This window comes from Heloderma suspectum, chromosome 2 (assembly GCF_057233095.1).
Source record: "Heloderma suspectum isolate Gila_16-S chromosome 2, 16-S_ref, whole genome shotgun sequence".
Classification (NCBI taxonomy): domain Eukaryota; kingdom Metazoa; phylum Chordata; class Lepidosauria; order Squamata; family Helodermatidae; genus Heloderma; species Heloderma suspectum.
In genome coordinates this window covers 253,084,176-253,102,877 of record NC_139459.1, presented here as the reverse complement: position 1 = coordinate 253,102,877, position 18,702 = coordinate 253,084,176, and the positions used below count along the sequence as shown (strand labels likewise).

General features: G+C 43.9%; 1 protein-coding gene across 4 annotated transcripts in view; it reads left to right on the top strand.

The window, feature by feature from the left end:
• The window catches only part of KCTD16 (potassium channel tetramerization domain containing 16), a 304,464-nt gene extending 291,280 nt beyond the window's left edge, over window positions 1-13,184 (top strand). For 3 of the 4 annotated variants that reach the window (XM_084838773.1, XM_084838769.1, XM_084838770.1), the window contains one exon: window positions 12,790-13,184. In XM_084838773.1, coding sequence (XP_084694899.1) covers window positions 12,790-13,184 — 395 coding nt within the window. Of the gene's footprint in view, window positions 1-12,732 lie in introns of all 4 variants that reach the window. The other variant, XM_084838774.1, reaches the window with a different exon arrangement.
• The last annotated feature ends 5,518 nt before the right edge of the window (window positions 13,185-18,702 follow it).

Below are 18,702 nucleotides of genomic sequence, written 5' to 3'. Positions count from 1 at the left end.
ATTCAAGTCTATGCCCCAACCACTGAGGCCGAAGAAGCTGAGGTTGATCGGTTCTATGAAGACCTACAACACCTTCTAGAACTAACACCAAAAAAAGATGTCCTCTACATCATAGGGGATTGGAATGCTAAAGTAGGAAGTCAAGAAATCACCAGGATAAGAGGCAAGGATGGCCTTGGTGTACAAAATGAAGCAGGACAAAGGCTAATAGAGTTTTGCCAAGAGAACACGCTGATCATAGCAAACACTCTTTTCCAACAGCACAAGAGGCGACTCTACACATGGACATCACCAGATGGTCAATATCGAAAACAGATTGATTATGTCCTTTGCAGCCAAAGATGGAGAAGCTCTATACAGTCAGTAAAAACAAGACCTGGAGCTGACCGTGGCTCAGATCATGAGCTTCTTATTGCAAAATTTCGGCTTAAATTGAAGAACGTAGGGAAAACCACTCAACCATTCAGGTATGACCTAAATCATATCCCTTATGCATATACAGTGGAGGTGACAAATAGATTTAAGGGATTAGACCTGATAGACAGAGTGCCTGAGGAACTATGGATGGAGGCAGCAACGAAATCCATCCCAAAGAAAAAGAAATGCAAGAAAGCCAAGTGGCTGTCTGATGAGGCTTTACAAGTAGCTGAGGAAAGAAGGGAAGGGCAAAGCAAGGGAGAAAGGGGAAGATATACCCAACTGAATGCAGATTTCCAGAAAATAGCAAGGAGAGACAAGAAGGCCTTCTTAAATGAACAATGCAAAGAAATTGAAGAAAATAATAGAATGGGAAAGACTAGAGATCTTTTCAAGAAAATTGGAGATCTCAAGGGAACATTTTGTGCAAAGACAGGCATGATAAAGGACAAAGAAGGCAGGGACCTAACAGAAGCAGATGAGATAAAGAAGAGGGGGAAAGAATACACAGAAGAACTATACAGGAAAGATCTGAATGTCCATGATAGCCATGATAGTGCGGTCACTGAACTTGAGCCGGACATCCTCGAGAGTGAATTCAAGTGGGCCTTAGAAGCATTAGTAACAACAAAGCTAGCGGAGATGACAGTATTCCAGCTGAGCTATTTAAGATCCTAAAAGATGATGCTGTTAAAGTGCTGCACTCAATATGCCAACAAATTTGGAACACTCAACAGTGGCCACAAGACAGGAAAAGGTCAGTTTACATTCCAATTCCAAAGAAGGGCAATGCCAAAGAGTGTTCAAACTACCGTACAATTGCACTCATTTCACATGCCAGCAAGGTGATGCTCAAAATCCTACAAGCTAGGCTTCAGCATTATGTGAACTGAGAACTACCGGAAGTACAAGCTGGGTTTTGAAGAGGCAGAGGAACTAGAGATCAAATTGCCAACATTCGCTGCATCATGGAGAAAGCAAGAGAATTCCAGAAAAACGTCTATTTCTGCTTCATTGACTACACTAAAGCCTTCGATTGTGTGGATCACAACAAACTGTGGCAAATTCTGAAAGAGATGGGGGTACCAGACCACCTTACCTGTCTCCTGAGGAACCTGTACGAGGGTCAAGAAGCAACAGTAAGAAGAGGACATGGAACAACCGATTGGTTCAAAATTGGGAAAGGAGTACAACAAGGCTGTATATATTGTAGGGATGTCAGAGAATTTCTCCACGAATCTCCGGGAGGCCAAATGCCAATGCATTCGGCCCCCCGAAATTGGTGGGGAAATTCTCTGACACCCCCCTGCAGCCCCCGGGATGGGACTTACCTCGTGCGAATGTCCCTCTCGGTGGCGGGTCCCGGCGGCGTTTCGGCAGCAGCGGCGGCCGGTCTTCCGACCGGCTGCCGCAGCCGCCATTTCCCAGTAAAGTAAAAAAAAAAAAAGTGATAGGCTATGTAACGATTTACGTAGCCTATCACGGCTAGATTTTCAAAGTCAGCCGTGATAGGCTACATAAATCTTTATGTAGCCTGTCACGGGTGACTTTGAAAAAAAAAAAGTGCGTACGCAAATGGCAGCGCCCATGGGCACTGCCATTTGCGTTCCTTATTTGGGCACGGGTAGTCTACGTAAAGATTTACGTAGACTACGGCGAAAATAAGGGCAACGCTATTTGAGTTGCCCTTATTTTCGCCATAGTCTACGTAAATCTTTATGTAGGCTACCCGTGCCCAAATAAGGAACACAAATGGTGGCACCCATGGGCGCCGCCATTAGCGTACGCACTTTCCCGCCCCCAAAGTCAGCCATGATAGGCTACGTAAAGATTTACGTAGCCTATCATGGCTGACTTTGAAAATCTAGCCGTGATAGGCTACGTAAATCTTTACGTAGCCTATCACGGTTTTTTTTTTTTTACACTTTACTTTTTTCTTTCGCGGCAGGAGAGACGGGGCGCTCCCCCCCGGCCAGAATTTTGGCCAGGAGGGGCGGGGCGCCTCCCCACCCACCAAGAATTTTGGTCCCCCCAAAAACAGCTGCGGGACCAGGTAAGGGACTTTCATCCATCCCTAGTATATTGTCGCCCTGCTTATTTAATTTATATGCAGAGTACATAATGAGAAATGCCAGGTTGGATGAATCACAGGTATTAAGATTGCCAAGAGAATTATCAACAACCTCAGATACGCAGACGATACCACCCTAATGGCAGAAAGCGAAGTGGATCTAAAGAGCCCCTTGTTGAGGCTGAAAGTGGAGAGTGCAAAAACTGGTTTGAAACACAACTTTAAAAAAACGAAGATCATGGCATCTGGCCCCATCACTTCCTGGCATATAGAAGGGGAAGAAATGGAAGCAGTGACAGATTTTATTTTCTTGGGCTCCAAGATCACTGCAGACGGTGACTGTAGTCATGAAATTAAAAGACGCTTGCTCCTTGGGAGGAAAGCTATGGCAAACCTAGACAGCATAGTAAGAAGCAGAGACATCACCTTGCCGACAAAGGTCCGTCTAATCAAAGCTATGGTTTTCCCAGTAGTAACGTATGGCTGTGAGAGCTGGACTCTAAGGAAGGCTGAGCACTGAAGAATCGATGCTTTTGAACTGTGGTGCTGGAGAAGACTCTTACGAGTCTCCCAGACTGCAAGGAGGTCAAATCAGTCAATCCTAAAGGAAATCAACCCTGAGTGCTCATTGGAAGGACAGATACTGAAGCTGAAGCTCAAATATTTTGGCCACCTAATGCGAAGAGAAAACTCCCTGGAAAAGACCCTGATGCTGGGAAAGATTGAAGGCAAAAGGAGAAGGGGACAACAGAGGATGAGATGGCTAGATAGCATCACCGATGCAATGAATATGGACTTGAGCACACTCCGGGAGAGAGCGGAGGACAGGAAGGCCTCGGGTGCTATGGTCCATGGGGTCACGAAGAGTCAGACATGACTGAATGACTGAACAACAACATGAGACTTTTCGTCAAACAACCAGCCTGTCCCCACTGCCACTGTAGCAGGGACAAGAGGGGAAGTGTCCCAGACTGCTCACCGAGCCCTCCAGGGCTCGTGCAACCCAGCTTATGGGGCCAGGCAGCAGCAGAGACTCATGAGTGCCTGGTGTGGCCATGAATCAATCCGTCCATCTCTACTCACTGGGGAGAGCATTCCATAATTTGTAGGCCACCACTGAGCAGGCCTTCTCCCTTGCTGACACCCTCTGAACCTCCCTTGGAGGAAGGCCTCAGATGATGATCATAGTGCATGGGCAGGTTCATCCCCGGAGAGGCTGTCGTCAGGTATTGCGGTCCCAAGCCGTACAAGGCTTTATAGGTAATAATCTAGAGTTAATACATATCAAGTGCAAAATCACCATTAGCAGGAGAAAACAAACAAGCGGACCCTCCCCTGCTGGTGCTAGTCTTGCTGTACTACAAGGGGCCACAGCAGCCTGGCATCAGCACAGTGTGCACAGGGTAGTGGTGGTTGTTTTCTCACCCAGCGACATGGCTCACAGCCGTCTCCTCCATCTCTCCCCAAAGGAGGCTAGCAGCAGCAAGACGTAGGGATGTACAGAAGTCACTTCCCTTCTCGAAGGGTGACATTCGTGGTGGGGGGAGGCGCTCTGTCCCTCCCCCTGAAATTCTCCCCATCTGGCTGGGCAGCCTGCACAGGGATGCAAATTGCGGCTGCTGTAGCCGCTGCCATTTGCGTCCCTGTCTTTTGCTGTGATAGGCTATGAAAATATTTACGTAGCCTATCACAACAAAAAAAAAGGGAATGCAAATGGCGGCCGCCATAGCCGCTGCCATTTGTGTTCCCCTTTTTTTTGTTGCTGTGATAGGCTATGTAAATACTTACGCAGCCTATCACGGCCTCCGCAGGGATGCAAATGGCGTCCCTGCATTAGCCGTGATAGGCTACATAAGTATTTACATAGCCTATCACGTCTATAATGAAGAAGCGAATGGCGGCCGCAGATGCGGCCGCCATTTGCAAAGCAGCACGAATGGCAGCAGGTAAGTGCTCCGTTTCACGTGCCTTTCTCGGGGTGGGGGGGCGGGGGGCTTCGTTCCACCACAGATTTCAGGGGGCCGAATGCACTGGCATTCGGCCTCACTGAGATCTGTGGTGGAATTCTCTGACATCCCTAAGCAAGAGAGAAATTCTGAAGAATGGCAGTGATAAGCCCTCTTCCCCAGCCTCCCAGGAGTTGCAGCTGCTAGTGCTGCTCTTACTGTACCTCCCTCCCTTTTTCTTACTGTGGGGTCTGCTTGGTGCCTTTTAGCAGCAATACAAGCTGATCTAGCCGGCAAGTACTGCGACTTGGGCCTGCCATTTTAATTATGTCAGAGCCCCAGAGATGTTGAGTGTGGGTTGTTGTTGAGCCATGGCTCATTGTGTTGTCTGAACGCAGTGCATTTTCCACCGGGTGGCTTGTTAACAATGCACTGAACAACCCAACAACAATCCATGAGTTCTCAAGGTGCCATGTTTGACAAAAAAATGAGCCACACTGCATGGTTAAAAAGCCACCCTGTGGAAAACTTGCTGTGTTCAGACCACACGATAACCTATGGTTCAGGCTCAGCACGGTTCAACAACAATCCACACTCAACTACTGAGTGTGGGTTAGCATGTTGTGTGAACTCGGCCTTTGTGAGGGAATTAAAATGGCGGGTGCAAGCAGCAGTGTTTGCTGGCAAGGCTGGCTTTTTTCCTTTTCTTTTCTTTTTTTGCTGCTGGCATTATGCCTACCTTACATAAGAGAAAGGAAGGGGAGACAGGGCAGTTGCCCCTCTGGGGGTCTCGGGCCCTTGGCAAATGCCCAGAAATGCTGACCCCAGCCCTGAATGATGGTTAGATTACTCACTTGCAATATCATTATGGCTTTCTTTGACTCAGGCAGTGATGTAGCAAAGGTTATATGGCAGTTGGTGATGGCTAATATCAGGATGAGGGCACTTAGCTGGAATTTGGTAGTTGAGAACCTGTATTTTGGGCTGAGGAAAAACTTGACTAAAGAAACTGATATTGCACATGAGAGAAGTATATTGCTTTGTGGTGTAGGAAACCATTGAATTTTGGCTTAGACTCTGATTATGCATACATCACTTACTTGGCCTACATAAGCACTGAAGTGTGCAGCTCCCTCATTAAATTATTTATGAATTCTGAAACTTTCATGCATTTACAAATACACTAAACCAAAAAAGAAAGAAAGAAACAAAAGAGCTTAGCCAAATTGGGTTGTTCGTCTTTAACTCAAAGGGTTTTCGCCATTGAATTGAAGACACCATTACCATATGAGTACTTGTGAACAATTTTACAATGGCCAGTAAGGAGAACTAAATGTAAAAATGGAATTTGTTTTCAGAACACCATTTGATGTGAAATGTCTCCCTATCAAATGGGCAATCTAATGGCATAAAGGAAGTGAATTGTTCTGTGGTACATAAGGAGTGTGAAAACATAGGAGTAATACTCAGCCAAATTGGATTATTCTGAGTGTGTGTGTGTGTGTGAGAGAGAGAGAGAGAGAGAGAGAGAGAGAGAAAGAGAGAGAGAGATCAATTTACTCTCATTTCACAGACTGGAGAATCGAGTCATGAAAAAAGGCATAGTCAAAGCTACAAAATAGTTTACAGGCCATGTGACCAAACTTTGTGTGGCCATACTTTCCCTTACATTTCAAGCTTGATTTATTTATTATTAACATTTATACACCACCTTCTTTGCTAAAAACATTAAAAGCCGTCAAGGTGGAGCACAGCAATTTAAAATAATACAACTGTAAAACCATAGAAGTAAGAACATCAAAAACATTAAAATATTTAAATATCAAAACTACACATTTTAAAGGCTGCATGGAAATAATGCATGTTTACACCCTTTCTAAAAGCCAAGGGAGTGGGGGTGACAATTGCAGCTCCTGAGGGAGTGCATTCCATAGTTTGGGGGCAACAGAGGAGAAGGCCCTTTCCAGTGTCTGTGGGTAATGGTGGGCCTCTCCTGCAGATCTTACTACCTGGGCAGGTTCATAGTGAGACAAGAGGTCCCTTAGATAGTTAGATGCTAAGCCAGTTAGGGCTTCAAAGTTTAAATCCAACACTTTGAACTGAGCCCAGAAAGCAAGCACTAATCAGTGTCGGTGTAATATGGTCCTTGCATTTGTGTCTGTGTGTGTGTGCATATGCTTATATAACCGTTTTTAATTTGGAATCTGTCATTAATTTTAATTTTTTTCTTTTTCTTTTTCTGTAATCCTTACGTTTTTATTGTATTTTAATGTATTGTTTTAATCAATTTTAAATGTGCCTCTAAGCTGCCTTGAGTGCTATTTTTGGTAGAAAGATGGTATATACAAATCAAATCAAATCAAATCAAATCAATCAATCAATCAATATAACTTCCCATTCCAAAATTTTGCTGAATCGGAAGACTGTCACTTTTAATTGCCAGTCACTTTCACCATAAAACAACAGTAATGTTATGGCTTCAGTTTGGAAAATGCATGAGGACCACTTGGGATAAAAGGGTGAAAACTTATAGATTAAATGTAGGATGTCGTCTTAGAGGTCTGCTTATCCAAATAAATGATAAATGCTCATACCCAAGTGGTGGTTTTCTGGCACATCTTGACAATATAGTGTATATCACTTGCACACAGGAAGAGCATGTGACCATCCCTAGTCACATGTAGGGTCTCTTAGGAATGATCACCATGAACGTGGCTGTGATCCAGTGAAGGAGGGCTGCCTATATTGCTACAGGTGGGGCAGGAGCCAGGTGCACCTGTGAAGTTTTTTCCTGCAACAGCCTGTAATGGGTTAGCCTTCCATTTCTGTGCAGAAGCTACCTAACTGGATTAGAGCTACTGTACATGGTGCAATCCTACACATGTCTACTCCAAACACTCACTCGACTTAAATCCTAGGTAGGGGGGCATATGATTCCTGGAGGAGAAGGCTATCAGTGGCTACCAGTCCTGATGGGTATGTGCTCCCTCCAGCAACAGAGACAGTATGCCTGTGTACACCAGCTCCTGGGGAACATGGGCAAGAGGGTGCTGTTGCACTCGTGTCCTGCTTGTGTGTTTCCTGTGGGCAGCTGGTTGGCCATTGTGTGAACAGAAGGCTGGGCTAGATGCACCCTTGGTCTGATCCAGCATGGCCCTTCATCTGTTCTTATGATTGCAACCACTACATTTAAAAGGCTACAATATCTTTTCTTATTATTCCTTTTAACAATCAGCTGGTAAGAGAAAATGATAATCAAAGGACTAGGATTTTACTTCAGTTCTGTCCTTTTGCTACACTCATGGATGGGGAGCAAAATCAGCTCATCCATTCAGCAGAATCACTTGGTCCTGTTTCAGCCAGGATACAAATGGAAAAAATGGCATGTTTGAACATTTGAATTATGTTTCTATATAGAGATGGGTGAGAAATGCATTCGTTTTTTATAAGAATTTACTAAAAATTTGCCAATTTCTTCACAGAATTTGAGTTTTAAAAACAAGAGAAAAAAGAGATCAACGCTGGGAGAAAGCAAAACTGATTGATTCATCCATCCAGGTGAAGGGCTTTGAGTGCTTTGCTCTTAAATGTTCAGGTTTGAATCCCTGTGGATTCAGCCATGTTAGTGCTGAATTAGGAATGCCACCTTCTTTTTCTGACAAGCTTCTTATCTTTTAACAATTATACGGCAGGCAGATACATCATGGTTTTCTCCATGCTAGGAATAGTTCAATTTGCCTGGTGCAGAGGAGCGAGAAATTTGTTTTGTTTTGTTGTTGATATGAATTTACCAAAATTCACAAATTTCTTCATATGCTGGATGGAAAAAACTGAGAGTTTAAAAATTCGGATGCAGGAGAAAGCAAAATGGATAAATCTGTCCATCCTTATTTATTTCTTGACATAGGAAATGGGTATTTCACTGAGAATGCCTCAGCTTTGCCTTCACCGTAGCTTACTATTTTTACTTTCTTTCCTGAAAGTGGGGTGTTTCTGAGGTGGCAGGGAGTTCAGTCGTGCGACACTCTGCACATATTCTGAAGAAGTACTATCCATGGAAACGTTTGTCATTTGATTCTGCTGAATGTATATAAACTGCTGTGAAAGGAAGTTGGGTGAAGTGATTTTATGGAATTCAGTAGCTTTGCATTCTGATCCAGAAAGCTGATGGGTTAGAAATGAACCTCAGGGAATTTGTTCGTGCCTGCTGTGATTTTGGTATGGCGTAGGAGAAAAACAAGATTTGTATCTGTTCTGTTCTGTTATGTGTCTAAAGCTCAGTCACATCCATCTCCATTATTTTGCTCCTAAATTATTATTTTTTATTCTTTTTTTTGGGGGGGGGGCTGTTGAATACTGTCAGTTGCTTTTTGGAACACATCATCCTGTGATCGTGGAATATGGTTGTTCTAAATCTGTTCTCTTTTTGCAAGTAAACAAAAAGGTAGCTACAGCAGCAGGGGGGAAAAAATTACCAGTGAGTTAAAATGTCAACTACAAATTAAGGACTTGTGAATCAATAAGTTTCATAGATGCATTTTTCAGAAGTTTACCTGATCTGTTTTTAACTAAGCTTCTGTGTGTAATGTCTTTTCCAGAATTATAACAAAACAAAACAAAATTCAATTTAGCCATTATTGACTTTTGTTTTTGGACTAGATACAGAAGGACTCTCAAAGCAAGTCTATAAATTAAATTAACTGCACAGTTCACAGACTGTCGGGCTTCTTCATCATGAATAGGGAAGAACAAGTAGCAAGATGGGGGAGAGAAGCTGTTTTCCAACTGTTTCTGTAAATGATGGGTATTTTGTTAATAGGTGTTGCAGGCACAGAGAAATAGAAAGAAGGTCATGGGAGGTCTTTCTTAGCAGTGCATATTTCAAAAATGCATGAGCACACAAGGAGTTCTGAAAGTCTTGTTTCATTCCAGTGCAGTTGGCTTTTTCATGGGGGGATTGGGAGGAAAAAAGAATCAGCACCTTGACTTGTCTTGTACCAAATAGCAGTTGGGTTGTGAAGCACAATCTCTGAAAGAAGAGAAATGCTCTAGAGACTTTGGAGGACACTTTGGAGGATTGTGACACAAAATGGGGGTCTTTTTGTCCCTGATGTAGCAAGGCTGTGCATCTAGCTTCTTTGAAAGAGTCTGAATGAAATGAAACATCTTCGGTCAAAACCTTCTTTATGCGTACAAGGTGGACGCAAAGAAGTAGGGAGTGGGTCTACATTGCTGTAGAGCCCAACATTTGGAAGTGGGGCACTCATGTGTAATACTCTATGTCAGGGATGTGGTACCTGTGTGGTGTAGTGGTTAGAGTGTTGCCCTGGGACTCAGGAGATCCCACTTGGCCATGAAGCTCTCTGGGTGACTTTGGGCCAGTCTCTGACTCTCAGCCTGACCTACCTCACAGGGCTGTTGTGAGGATAAAATGGAGGGGACTAGAAAGAGAATCATGTATGCTGTCTTGGGCTTCTTGGAGGAAAATGTTGGATAGAAATGTAATGAATGAATGAATAAATAAATAACTTCTGGCCCACACGTCTGACCCAGCCCACGGAGTTTCTGCATTGGGCTTGCAGGGCCTCCTTAGGTTCTTCTGATCCTCTCAGAGCAGGGGTACCAGTGGGCATATGGGTGGCAGGGGATTTTTGGCTAGCACTGGGAGGAGTGGGGAACTCTTTCCAGCACTGGCTGAGTACTTTTGCACACCATGCAAAACCATAGACCTGGCTGGTGCTGGGAGGAGCAGCTGCTCTTCCCAGCTCCCTGAGTAGCTTTGTCCAGTGTCGAAGTCAGAGATTCTGCCTGCGCTGGCATGGCCAATAGCTTTGGGGCTCTGTGCACAAAGGCCAGGGGGTGGATGGAACCAGTGGGATGCGTGCCAGTGAAGTCCACTTCTCCGCACATACATTGAACAGCCTGGAGAAAGTCTGAGGGCTTTACAGTGGGGAAAAAAAAACATACCCAGAAATTCTCAAGACTCAGTCTCAAGAGTTTTCTTCACACTCTTTAAGTTAAGCTGCCCAAACCCTTGTCCCTACAAATGCTTTGGGACATTAGTTGTATGTGTATCATGTAAGCCTCCTTTGCCAGGAAAAAACTTGCAGCTCAGGGAGAAAGATAAATGAATGTTCTTCACTAAAGCCTGACCAAATGGCCGTTTTCGGCTCCAGCAAGGGTCCATCTGCACTGCAGCTCCTATTCTTTGAAGTCACATACATCTTCTCCTAGACGCAAATCTGTCCAAATCATCTTTGTGGATTAATGATTTTAAAATGACACCAATGAAGTTTCTTTGGACACACTGAGGTGACTCTAGAGTGGGATGTGAATCCCCTTTGCCTCTGTGACTCAGAAATCCCACCCTTAACTTGGCAGCTTAATGAAACACGGTTTATCTCTTAAGATCTCAAAACTCAAAGAGTAATATAAAGGATTTTATTAAGTTCTCTGTCAATAATAGCTTTATATCCCTTTGAGGATTTACTGATCATTTTGGGTTTTTAAAAAATAACTAGCTCACTTGGAATGAGCTCAATATGTAAAGACAAACTAATGAAGGCTGATCATGATGGGCTATGTGGTGTGTGTGTGTGTGTGCGTGTGTGTGTGAGCGATGGGATCTCATACAGCATGTATAAGGGGTGGCAGCCAGGTTTTGTCCTCACAGCAATAATGTCCCATCATTCAGCACTTTAATTTCTCCCTAAGAATGAGTGTTTCATTTATGTAGGAGAAAATAAAAGGAGGGTGGGGGATGGATCTGGGGGTAGGGCTAGACCTATTTCTTGCCCTTAATGGCCCAAGCTTGCTCCTGTTTGCACAACCCCATTCTGAATCCTGTTCTTTTGGTCACACCTGAATGTGACAGAATACCAGAAACTGCCTTTTATACAGAAAGGGATCACCTTACCTGATTTACATCTCTGAAAACTGCATCCTAACTTCTCACATGTGGATGATGTGTCACTGATAACATTACAAAGCTACTCCACAGCAAACAGAATATTTGGCTTGTTCTGAATTAATGTTATCATTTCGACAGATTGGAAGGGATAATTATGTTTTCCTTGAAGACAGGTAACATTTAAAGTCCACAATTAGCCCCACATTTCATTCAGAAGGAAAAGTTTTGTTTTGTTTTTAATCTGTTCAAATTTTTTTCTCCTAGTTATATACTATATTACTCTGGACAGAACTTCAGCTAAGCATTTAAAAAAGATGAATCAAAAAACCAATTAAGGCATATTTAGTCTTTAGTGCTGCACCCACTTATGCCCACTTTAAGTCCTATTGATTGCAGTGAAATCTAAATGCATGTAACTGGTCAGCGGATTGCACTCATAAGCATTGGTGTTTTTTGTTTTTTTTTTTAATGTCGGAGGGTTTCCAGATGGCTGATGATAAGCCATGAAGATGGGCAATTTTTCTTCCCAGCAAAGCCTGAATAGTAGCGGTGTAGTAATACATTTGGAAGTGCAAGAGCTCCTCATAGTCATGGCTCCAAGGCCAATCCACAGACACATCCCAGGAAATCTATCTCTATACAATCTGTATCTATATCTCCCTATGATAAAACCTATCACAACCTATAGTAAAACCTGAAAGCCGTGTTATCACCTCCTTCACTTGCCATAGCAAGGAGGCTCCATCAATTACCCTGGCACTCCAGTAGATCACGTCACCACTCCTGGGCTGAAAAAGGCTCTGGAGCTAGACACCACTGTGTTCTCCCTTCACTGCACCCCCGTTCAGTACTCATCTGTATACCCCAGTTATCTTTCGCCAATAATATAAGGCAGTATCCAAGTGGGTGCTGTGCCCTGTTGCACCCCTGCCGATTCTGTTCTGCAGGTGGCGCCCACAGCTTCCGCAACCGAGATCTAGCACCTCCGGGAGCAAGTGGAAATGAGAGGAAATGGGACATTTCCTTCTGGAATGGGACAGGTCGGCGGAGCTCACCTAAGGGAGCTCCACTGACCTGTTCCAATCCAGAAATGAGCATTTCTGCTCATTTCGGGGCTTCCTCTAGGAAGCACTAAATCTCCATTGTGCAAGCAGTTGGCCCCACTGGAATTGGTGGGAGAGGCCGCTTGAGGAACTGAATTGTCAGGGGCATAACAGAATTGACGGAGGGTGCAGAGCTGCATTGGATGCTGCCCACAATAGGTGAACTCAGTTCCATCCCATCCCTATTAGTCAGCATAAGAATGAAAGCTGCCATTCTTTGTCTCCCTGATTCTTGGCAGGTCTCTAATAATGTAACCTTGCCATACCCCTTTTTTGTCCTTGCAGGTGAGCCTTCCAGATGGTCTTCATCACACTGTGACTGCTGCTGCAAAAATGGCAAAGGCGATAAAGAAGGTGAAAGCGGCACGTCCTGCAATGAACTCTCCACCTCTAGCTGTGACAGCCAGTCGGAAGCCAGCTCCCCTCAAGAGACTGTCATCTGTGGCCCTGTCACCCGCCAGTCCAATATACAGACTCTGGATCGACCAATCAAGAAAGGCCCGGTGCAGCTCCTCCAGCAGTCTGAAATCCGGAGGAAAAGTGACCTGCTCCGAACTCTAACCTCTGGCTCTAGGGAATCCAACTCTAGTAAAAAAAAAGCAGTGAAGGAGAAGCTCTCCATTGAGGAAGAATTAGAAAAATGCATCCAGGATTTCCTCAAAATCAAAATCCCAGACAGGTTTCCAGAAAGGAAACACCCTTGGCAGTCCGAACTGTTACGAAAGTATCATCTATAGGAGTGGGGGCTGAGGCAAGGAAAATCACCTTACCATTGACAGGATGAGATCCTCCACAATAAAGAAATAATAACAATAAGAATTTGTTAGGTCACAAGAAACAAACCCATTGCTATAGTCCTGCCTAATTTACCCATTTCACCAAAGCATCACACTATAAACACCATATTTTTAATCTCTCCCCCTGTGATAGGAAGATTGACGATGCATTCATTTGTTAGTCTCCTAACATAAGTCAAATGCTTGCAGTGCCACGTTCCCATTAAACTCAACAGCTAGAGCACACGTGCAAGCAGGATTGTGGTGCCACTAATGGAAAAAAAAAAGTCCTACGTTCAGGCAGAGCTTGTGGTGGGCGGTGATTTTCTAAGCTGCATGCCTTCTTGAGTTCTCTTTTAATGTCACTGATTTCACAAGAGGGCCAGGGTGGGCAGATGCCAATGATTCTGAATGAAAGAAATACTGTCTTGCCAGTTTACATGAGGAGAGAGTGTATATATGTCTGTGTGCCACATGAAATATTTTGCTCCTTTTAACTATGCGATCTCTTGGAAAAAACTCCTAAAAATAATTGGGTGACCTAGTTACTCCTGTAGAATTATGTACAGAATAAGTCCTTGCTCCCCCACTTTTTTTGTTTTTTGATAGGGCCGTCTATTCTTGATATCAAGGGTAGATCTGAATTTGCTCTGTTTGCACACCGTAAATGTTTATGAGCCACAGACTGCTCTTAGCTTAGCAGAAACATCTGACAAGTCAGTCACTAGCAATCCAGATGGGTGCAGGCACAAATGGCATAGACTTTTCTGCATTCACACCTGAGTTCTTCCTTACTTGCCCTTTCAGCAATTTTCACTTCGACACTCTCAGCTTTGGGGAGTTTAGAAAGCAGTAGGGGAATCCAGTAGGGCTTGGAATTCCCTGTGCCCACATACATTTGTCTTGGTGCCTGCCAGACTCCCTGCTCCTCCTGATTTATTTTTTTTTTGGTAAAATTAAAACATTTTTAAATCTATGAGGCTGGCTTACTGCAAAGCAAAGTGCTGCCCTTCAGCATCATCTTTATTTGGATTCAAAAGGATGGTTTTGTGTTTTGGAGGTCAGAATCCACCTCTGCCTTGTACTTGGGCAAGTTACTTTTCTTTAAGTCACACCAGTTTGCCTTCTGACAAATGAGTGTTTTGTGACTGGCCGCATCCACCATGGCAGCCATTTTGTGAGAGCACCCACAACACCCTATGAAAATTCCAAATGTGCTCACTAATCCAAAAAAGGTTGGGAACCCCTACAGTAGGGATTGCTGCTGAAATAAACAGCAAGAGAGGAGTTCTACCATGCATGCAGGTATATGGCACACATGTATTCTGGATGGTTGCCCTAGGGTTGCCAACTTTAAAAAAAAAACTGGCCATGCTCTTGTGTCCTTAACAGAAACTTGATATTTATGCAGCAATTACACAGGAAATCTTTCCCCATCATTTCACACCAGAAAAGATTAATATTTAAAATATTTGCATATCAGGGGAAGACACAGGGGCAATGGCAATTCTTTGGGAGGGGGGAGCAGGAAATCAGCCCTAATAGTATCCAATAGATGGATTATTTCTGCCACCCTACTTTGTTTCCATGGGAATTGGGAAAAAAAGAAATCAGTATCCATTCTAGCTGGGTACCAAATGCCCCTTCTTCTTTTTTGGCATTTCTGTATAATTTAGCCTGCAATCCTATAATCTTTACATGGGAGTAACCCCCCTTTAATTCAGCAAGTCTTACTTATGTGTCACCATGTATAAGGTTATGCAGTTAGGCTATTTTGTCTCCTTTCCACTTCATCACGGAGCCCTAATTTTCCCCCAAGTGCCCAGGAGATAAAGGATGAAAACAAAAGAAAGCCATTGAAAAAGGAGATGCTGATTTTCTTTCTCCCTCCTGGAGTGAGGGCACCGCAGGATCAAGCAGCTAAGTTGTTGATTTATGTGAGCTTGCCAGGCACTTCTGCCAAGATGTCTTTGGCCTACACAAGTGGGAAGAACGGGTTCCCATCCCCTTTTGACACAGATGCAATTAGGAGAAATTATAGGCCTATCAAGATGCATTTTGTACTCTGGCTTGCAGGAAATTGATTGTTCAAGTGACAGGAAACATGCTACTTTGGTTGCATGCACTGGAAAAAAAATTAAAAACTGAAACAAATCCAGATGCACTCAGCTAATGGAAACAGCTTTCTCAGAACCCTATAAATTCCCTTTAAGGGCAGAGATTCACTTCGTAGCATCTTCTGGCTTTAACAGGAAGGATAGGAAAGTAGTACGCACCCCCATTCATGGAAATGGGTGTGGGCATATGTGTGAAGGACTTCCCCTCCTGAGAATGGGGTTAGAAGCACAGCTGCTAAGCACTTGATATGCCTCTTAGTATCAGGCAAAGTATCAACCCCTTCAAACAAACTGTTACGGTTATCTATTGGATGCACAGAGTTATTGCTCCAATCCTGAGCACACTTGTATGAAAGTAAGTTCTGTAAAATAAACAGGACCTAGCCTAATAATGATAATGATGGTGATGGCCCAGGCTTCATCATTGTATGAATAGAGCCATTGCAATACACAGGACTTAAGTTAGTCATGAAGAAGTTAAGTCCCAGTGATTTCAATGGGTCTACTGTAAGTATGACTACATACTGTACGGACCCACCCCATTATCATTATTATTCTATGATAACCAATTAGAGATATTTTTTTAAATATGGTAAGCGGTATATAAATCTATTAAATAAATACAAATAATATTTATATTTCACTTTTCTTCCAGGCAGCTCAAGGTGGCATACATGGTTCACTCCACCCCAATTTTTATCCTCCCAGCAGCCCTATGACATAAGTTAGGCAGATAATAACCAGGTTTGCACAATCTCAGGGTGGTTAATAAGCCATGGTGGCTTGTTAACCACCCTGCACGTGCTGGTCGCATGCTGGGGGATTAGCCTAATTTCCCTCAGCTTGTTGTGTCATGTGAACCTGACGAGGATGACTTGTTGCTGTGGTAAACAAACCACCCAGAAACAATGAGCTGTTGTAAGGTTCTGGGGTGGCTTGTTAACCACAGCAACAAGCCACCCTGGCTGGATTCGCATGACATGACAAGCCCTGCTGCTGAGGGTAATTATGCTAATCCTCACATCATGCGACTGACGGCTGTGATTGTGTGAACTGGCCCAGTAAATGATGACCAAGGCCATCCAGTGAGCTTCACGGCTGAAGTGGGATTTGAACTTTGGTCTCCCCACAGCCTGGTGCTCTAGCCCAGCCTTCTCCAATTGGATGCCTTCCTCCAGATGTGTGGGACTGCAACTCCCATCAATACATGCTGGCTGGGAATAATGGGAGTTGCAGTCCACCACATCTGGAAGGCACTACTTGGGGAAGGCTGTTCTACCAACTATACCACACTGGCTCTCTGAGCGTTTAGGATTGGCATGCAATCTTCTGCACAGTGAGAAGGGCGTCCATGGTATGGGGACTTCTAAGGAATGTTCACTAACAGTACTACAGGCTTTTAAAAACCTGCTCAATTTTTGCTCATCAGGACAGAATTCTAGGGTAATTTCAGAACTACTGGTGGGAACAAGTAAGCTTCAAAATTAGATATGCCCAGTGTCTAATTTGTAGAGGGGAAAAATGCTACTGGGGTGTCAAGTCTACCTGGAAACACCACTTTACATGCTCTTTCCCCTAATTCTTGGGTGTCTGGAGACTCTCTGCAGTTAGGGGTGAGGGAACAGCACTGTATACCTGCTCAGGGGCACTTGAATCTAGTTTGACTCTTTGGGATTCCAGGAGTGAGCTCTGGCATGGAAAATAGTTTCCAGCACTGAGCCTCAGCACAAGTTAACTTGTCTCTCTTTAGCTTTAATTGAGTGTAAATAGTAGTGTTAAGTGATGTTTACCATTAGTGACATTTTTAAGCAGCCTGTTCAAGAAACCATCTATACCAGAGGACTTGGATTTATGCTAATTTAGTTAATTGGAGGTTAATTGGATTAAACTGATTTAAATCCAAGCATTCTGGCACAACTCTTTTGCCAATCAGCCCACAGAGCCTAAGTCTGATAGTTGAAGACACTACTTACAACAATCTTTTTACACCAAGAAAAAGATGCTCAGTACTTAGACCGAACATGGTTTATGCATTATTTTCAGCACACGCTGAGAGAGAGTGCAGGACAGGAAGGCCTGACGTGCTATGGTCCATGGGGTCATGAAGAGTCGGACACGACTGAACGACTGAACAACAAAAGCCAAGTCTACCAGTTTTATGAGCGCCATTTTTCCTCCCACAATTTTGAAACTAAATTATTGATGGGGATGAATCAGCAGAGATAATTAGCCAGGGCTTTCAGTCAAGTACAGCAAGGGCGCTCCCAGACGGGGCTTTTATTTTGCAATCAGCATGCCTGAAACACAGAATTTTACTGATGTGTGTGTGTGTTTCCAGGTGACGCTGTCTTCTATTTGTTACCCTCCTGTGTTTTCCCATCACTTCTTCCAACATTTTTCTTACCAGGCAAAAACAAGCAAACTATAAGGTAGGGATGGAAGGATCTGTTAATCTTTGTCTTGCTGAGATTGTCAGATTTTTAAGGTCAAGTGCATTCCATCCCATTTCAAATAAGTTTCCTTTTAAAAAAAAAAACAAGAAATCCATGTGGAAATCTATACTTTTACTGTGTGCATTTTTCCTAATGTACACATTTTTGTGCACATTTTTTTAAACATATGCATTTTCCCCAAGTACTTTACCGTTGCTGTGTGATACAGTTTTGTGCACACGTCTGTCAAATATACAGTTTCTGTGCACACTTTCCCCCCTAATATACAAACTTTTGTGTGTGCATTTTCCCACAGAGAAGCTGCATCAGAAAGCTTGCAAAACTGAATTTTTGGCACGCAGTTCTGTGCTTGGCTTACTTACAGGCTCAGGAGGTGCAAATTGGTTAGGGATGTCATGAGAGTCCGCAGGGGGGTGGGGGTGGAGTCTCCTGGGAGGATGGACTTCCCCTCACCCATCCTCCCAGACCCCACTTGCTGAACCACAGTGAGCTTCCAGACCCACTTGATGAGCACCCTGCATCTCAGTGAGCCTCCAGCAGCTACCTGTCCTCCCTAGCAAGCTGCCGTTGTGTGCAACAATGGTGGCTCAGATCCAGGTAGGTAATGTTGTGTACTTGCAGACCATAAAGGGCCAATTTACACAACATTGTAGGAGTAAATGGAGCATTCACAGCTGTAACGTTGCATAAAAGGGGCCTTTACGGCGGCCAAGTACACATTACCTACCTGGAAGCATCCAAGCCACCATCGTTGCATGCAATGGTGGCTTGCCAGGCAGGGCAGTTGGCTGTGTGGCTTTGTCAGGCCACAATGAAGCTCTCATGATGTTGCGGGAAGCAACGGCAGTTCAGTGAGCACCTGAGTCCATCCATCCCTAGAATTGCGTAAATCTGTAAAAAAAGAAGAAA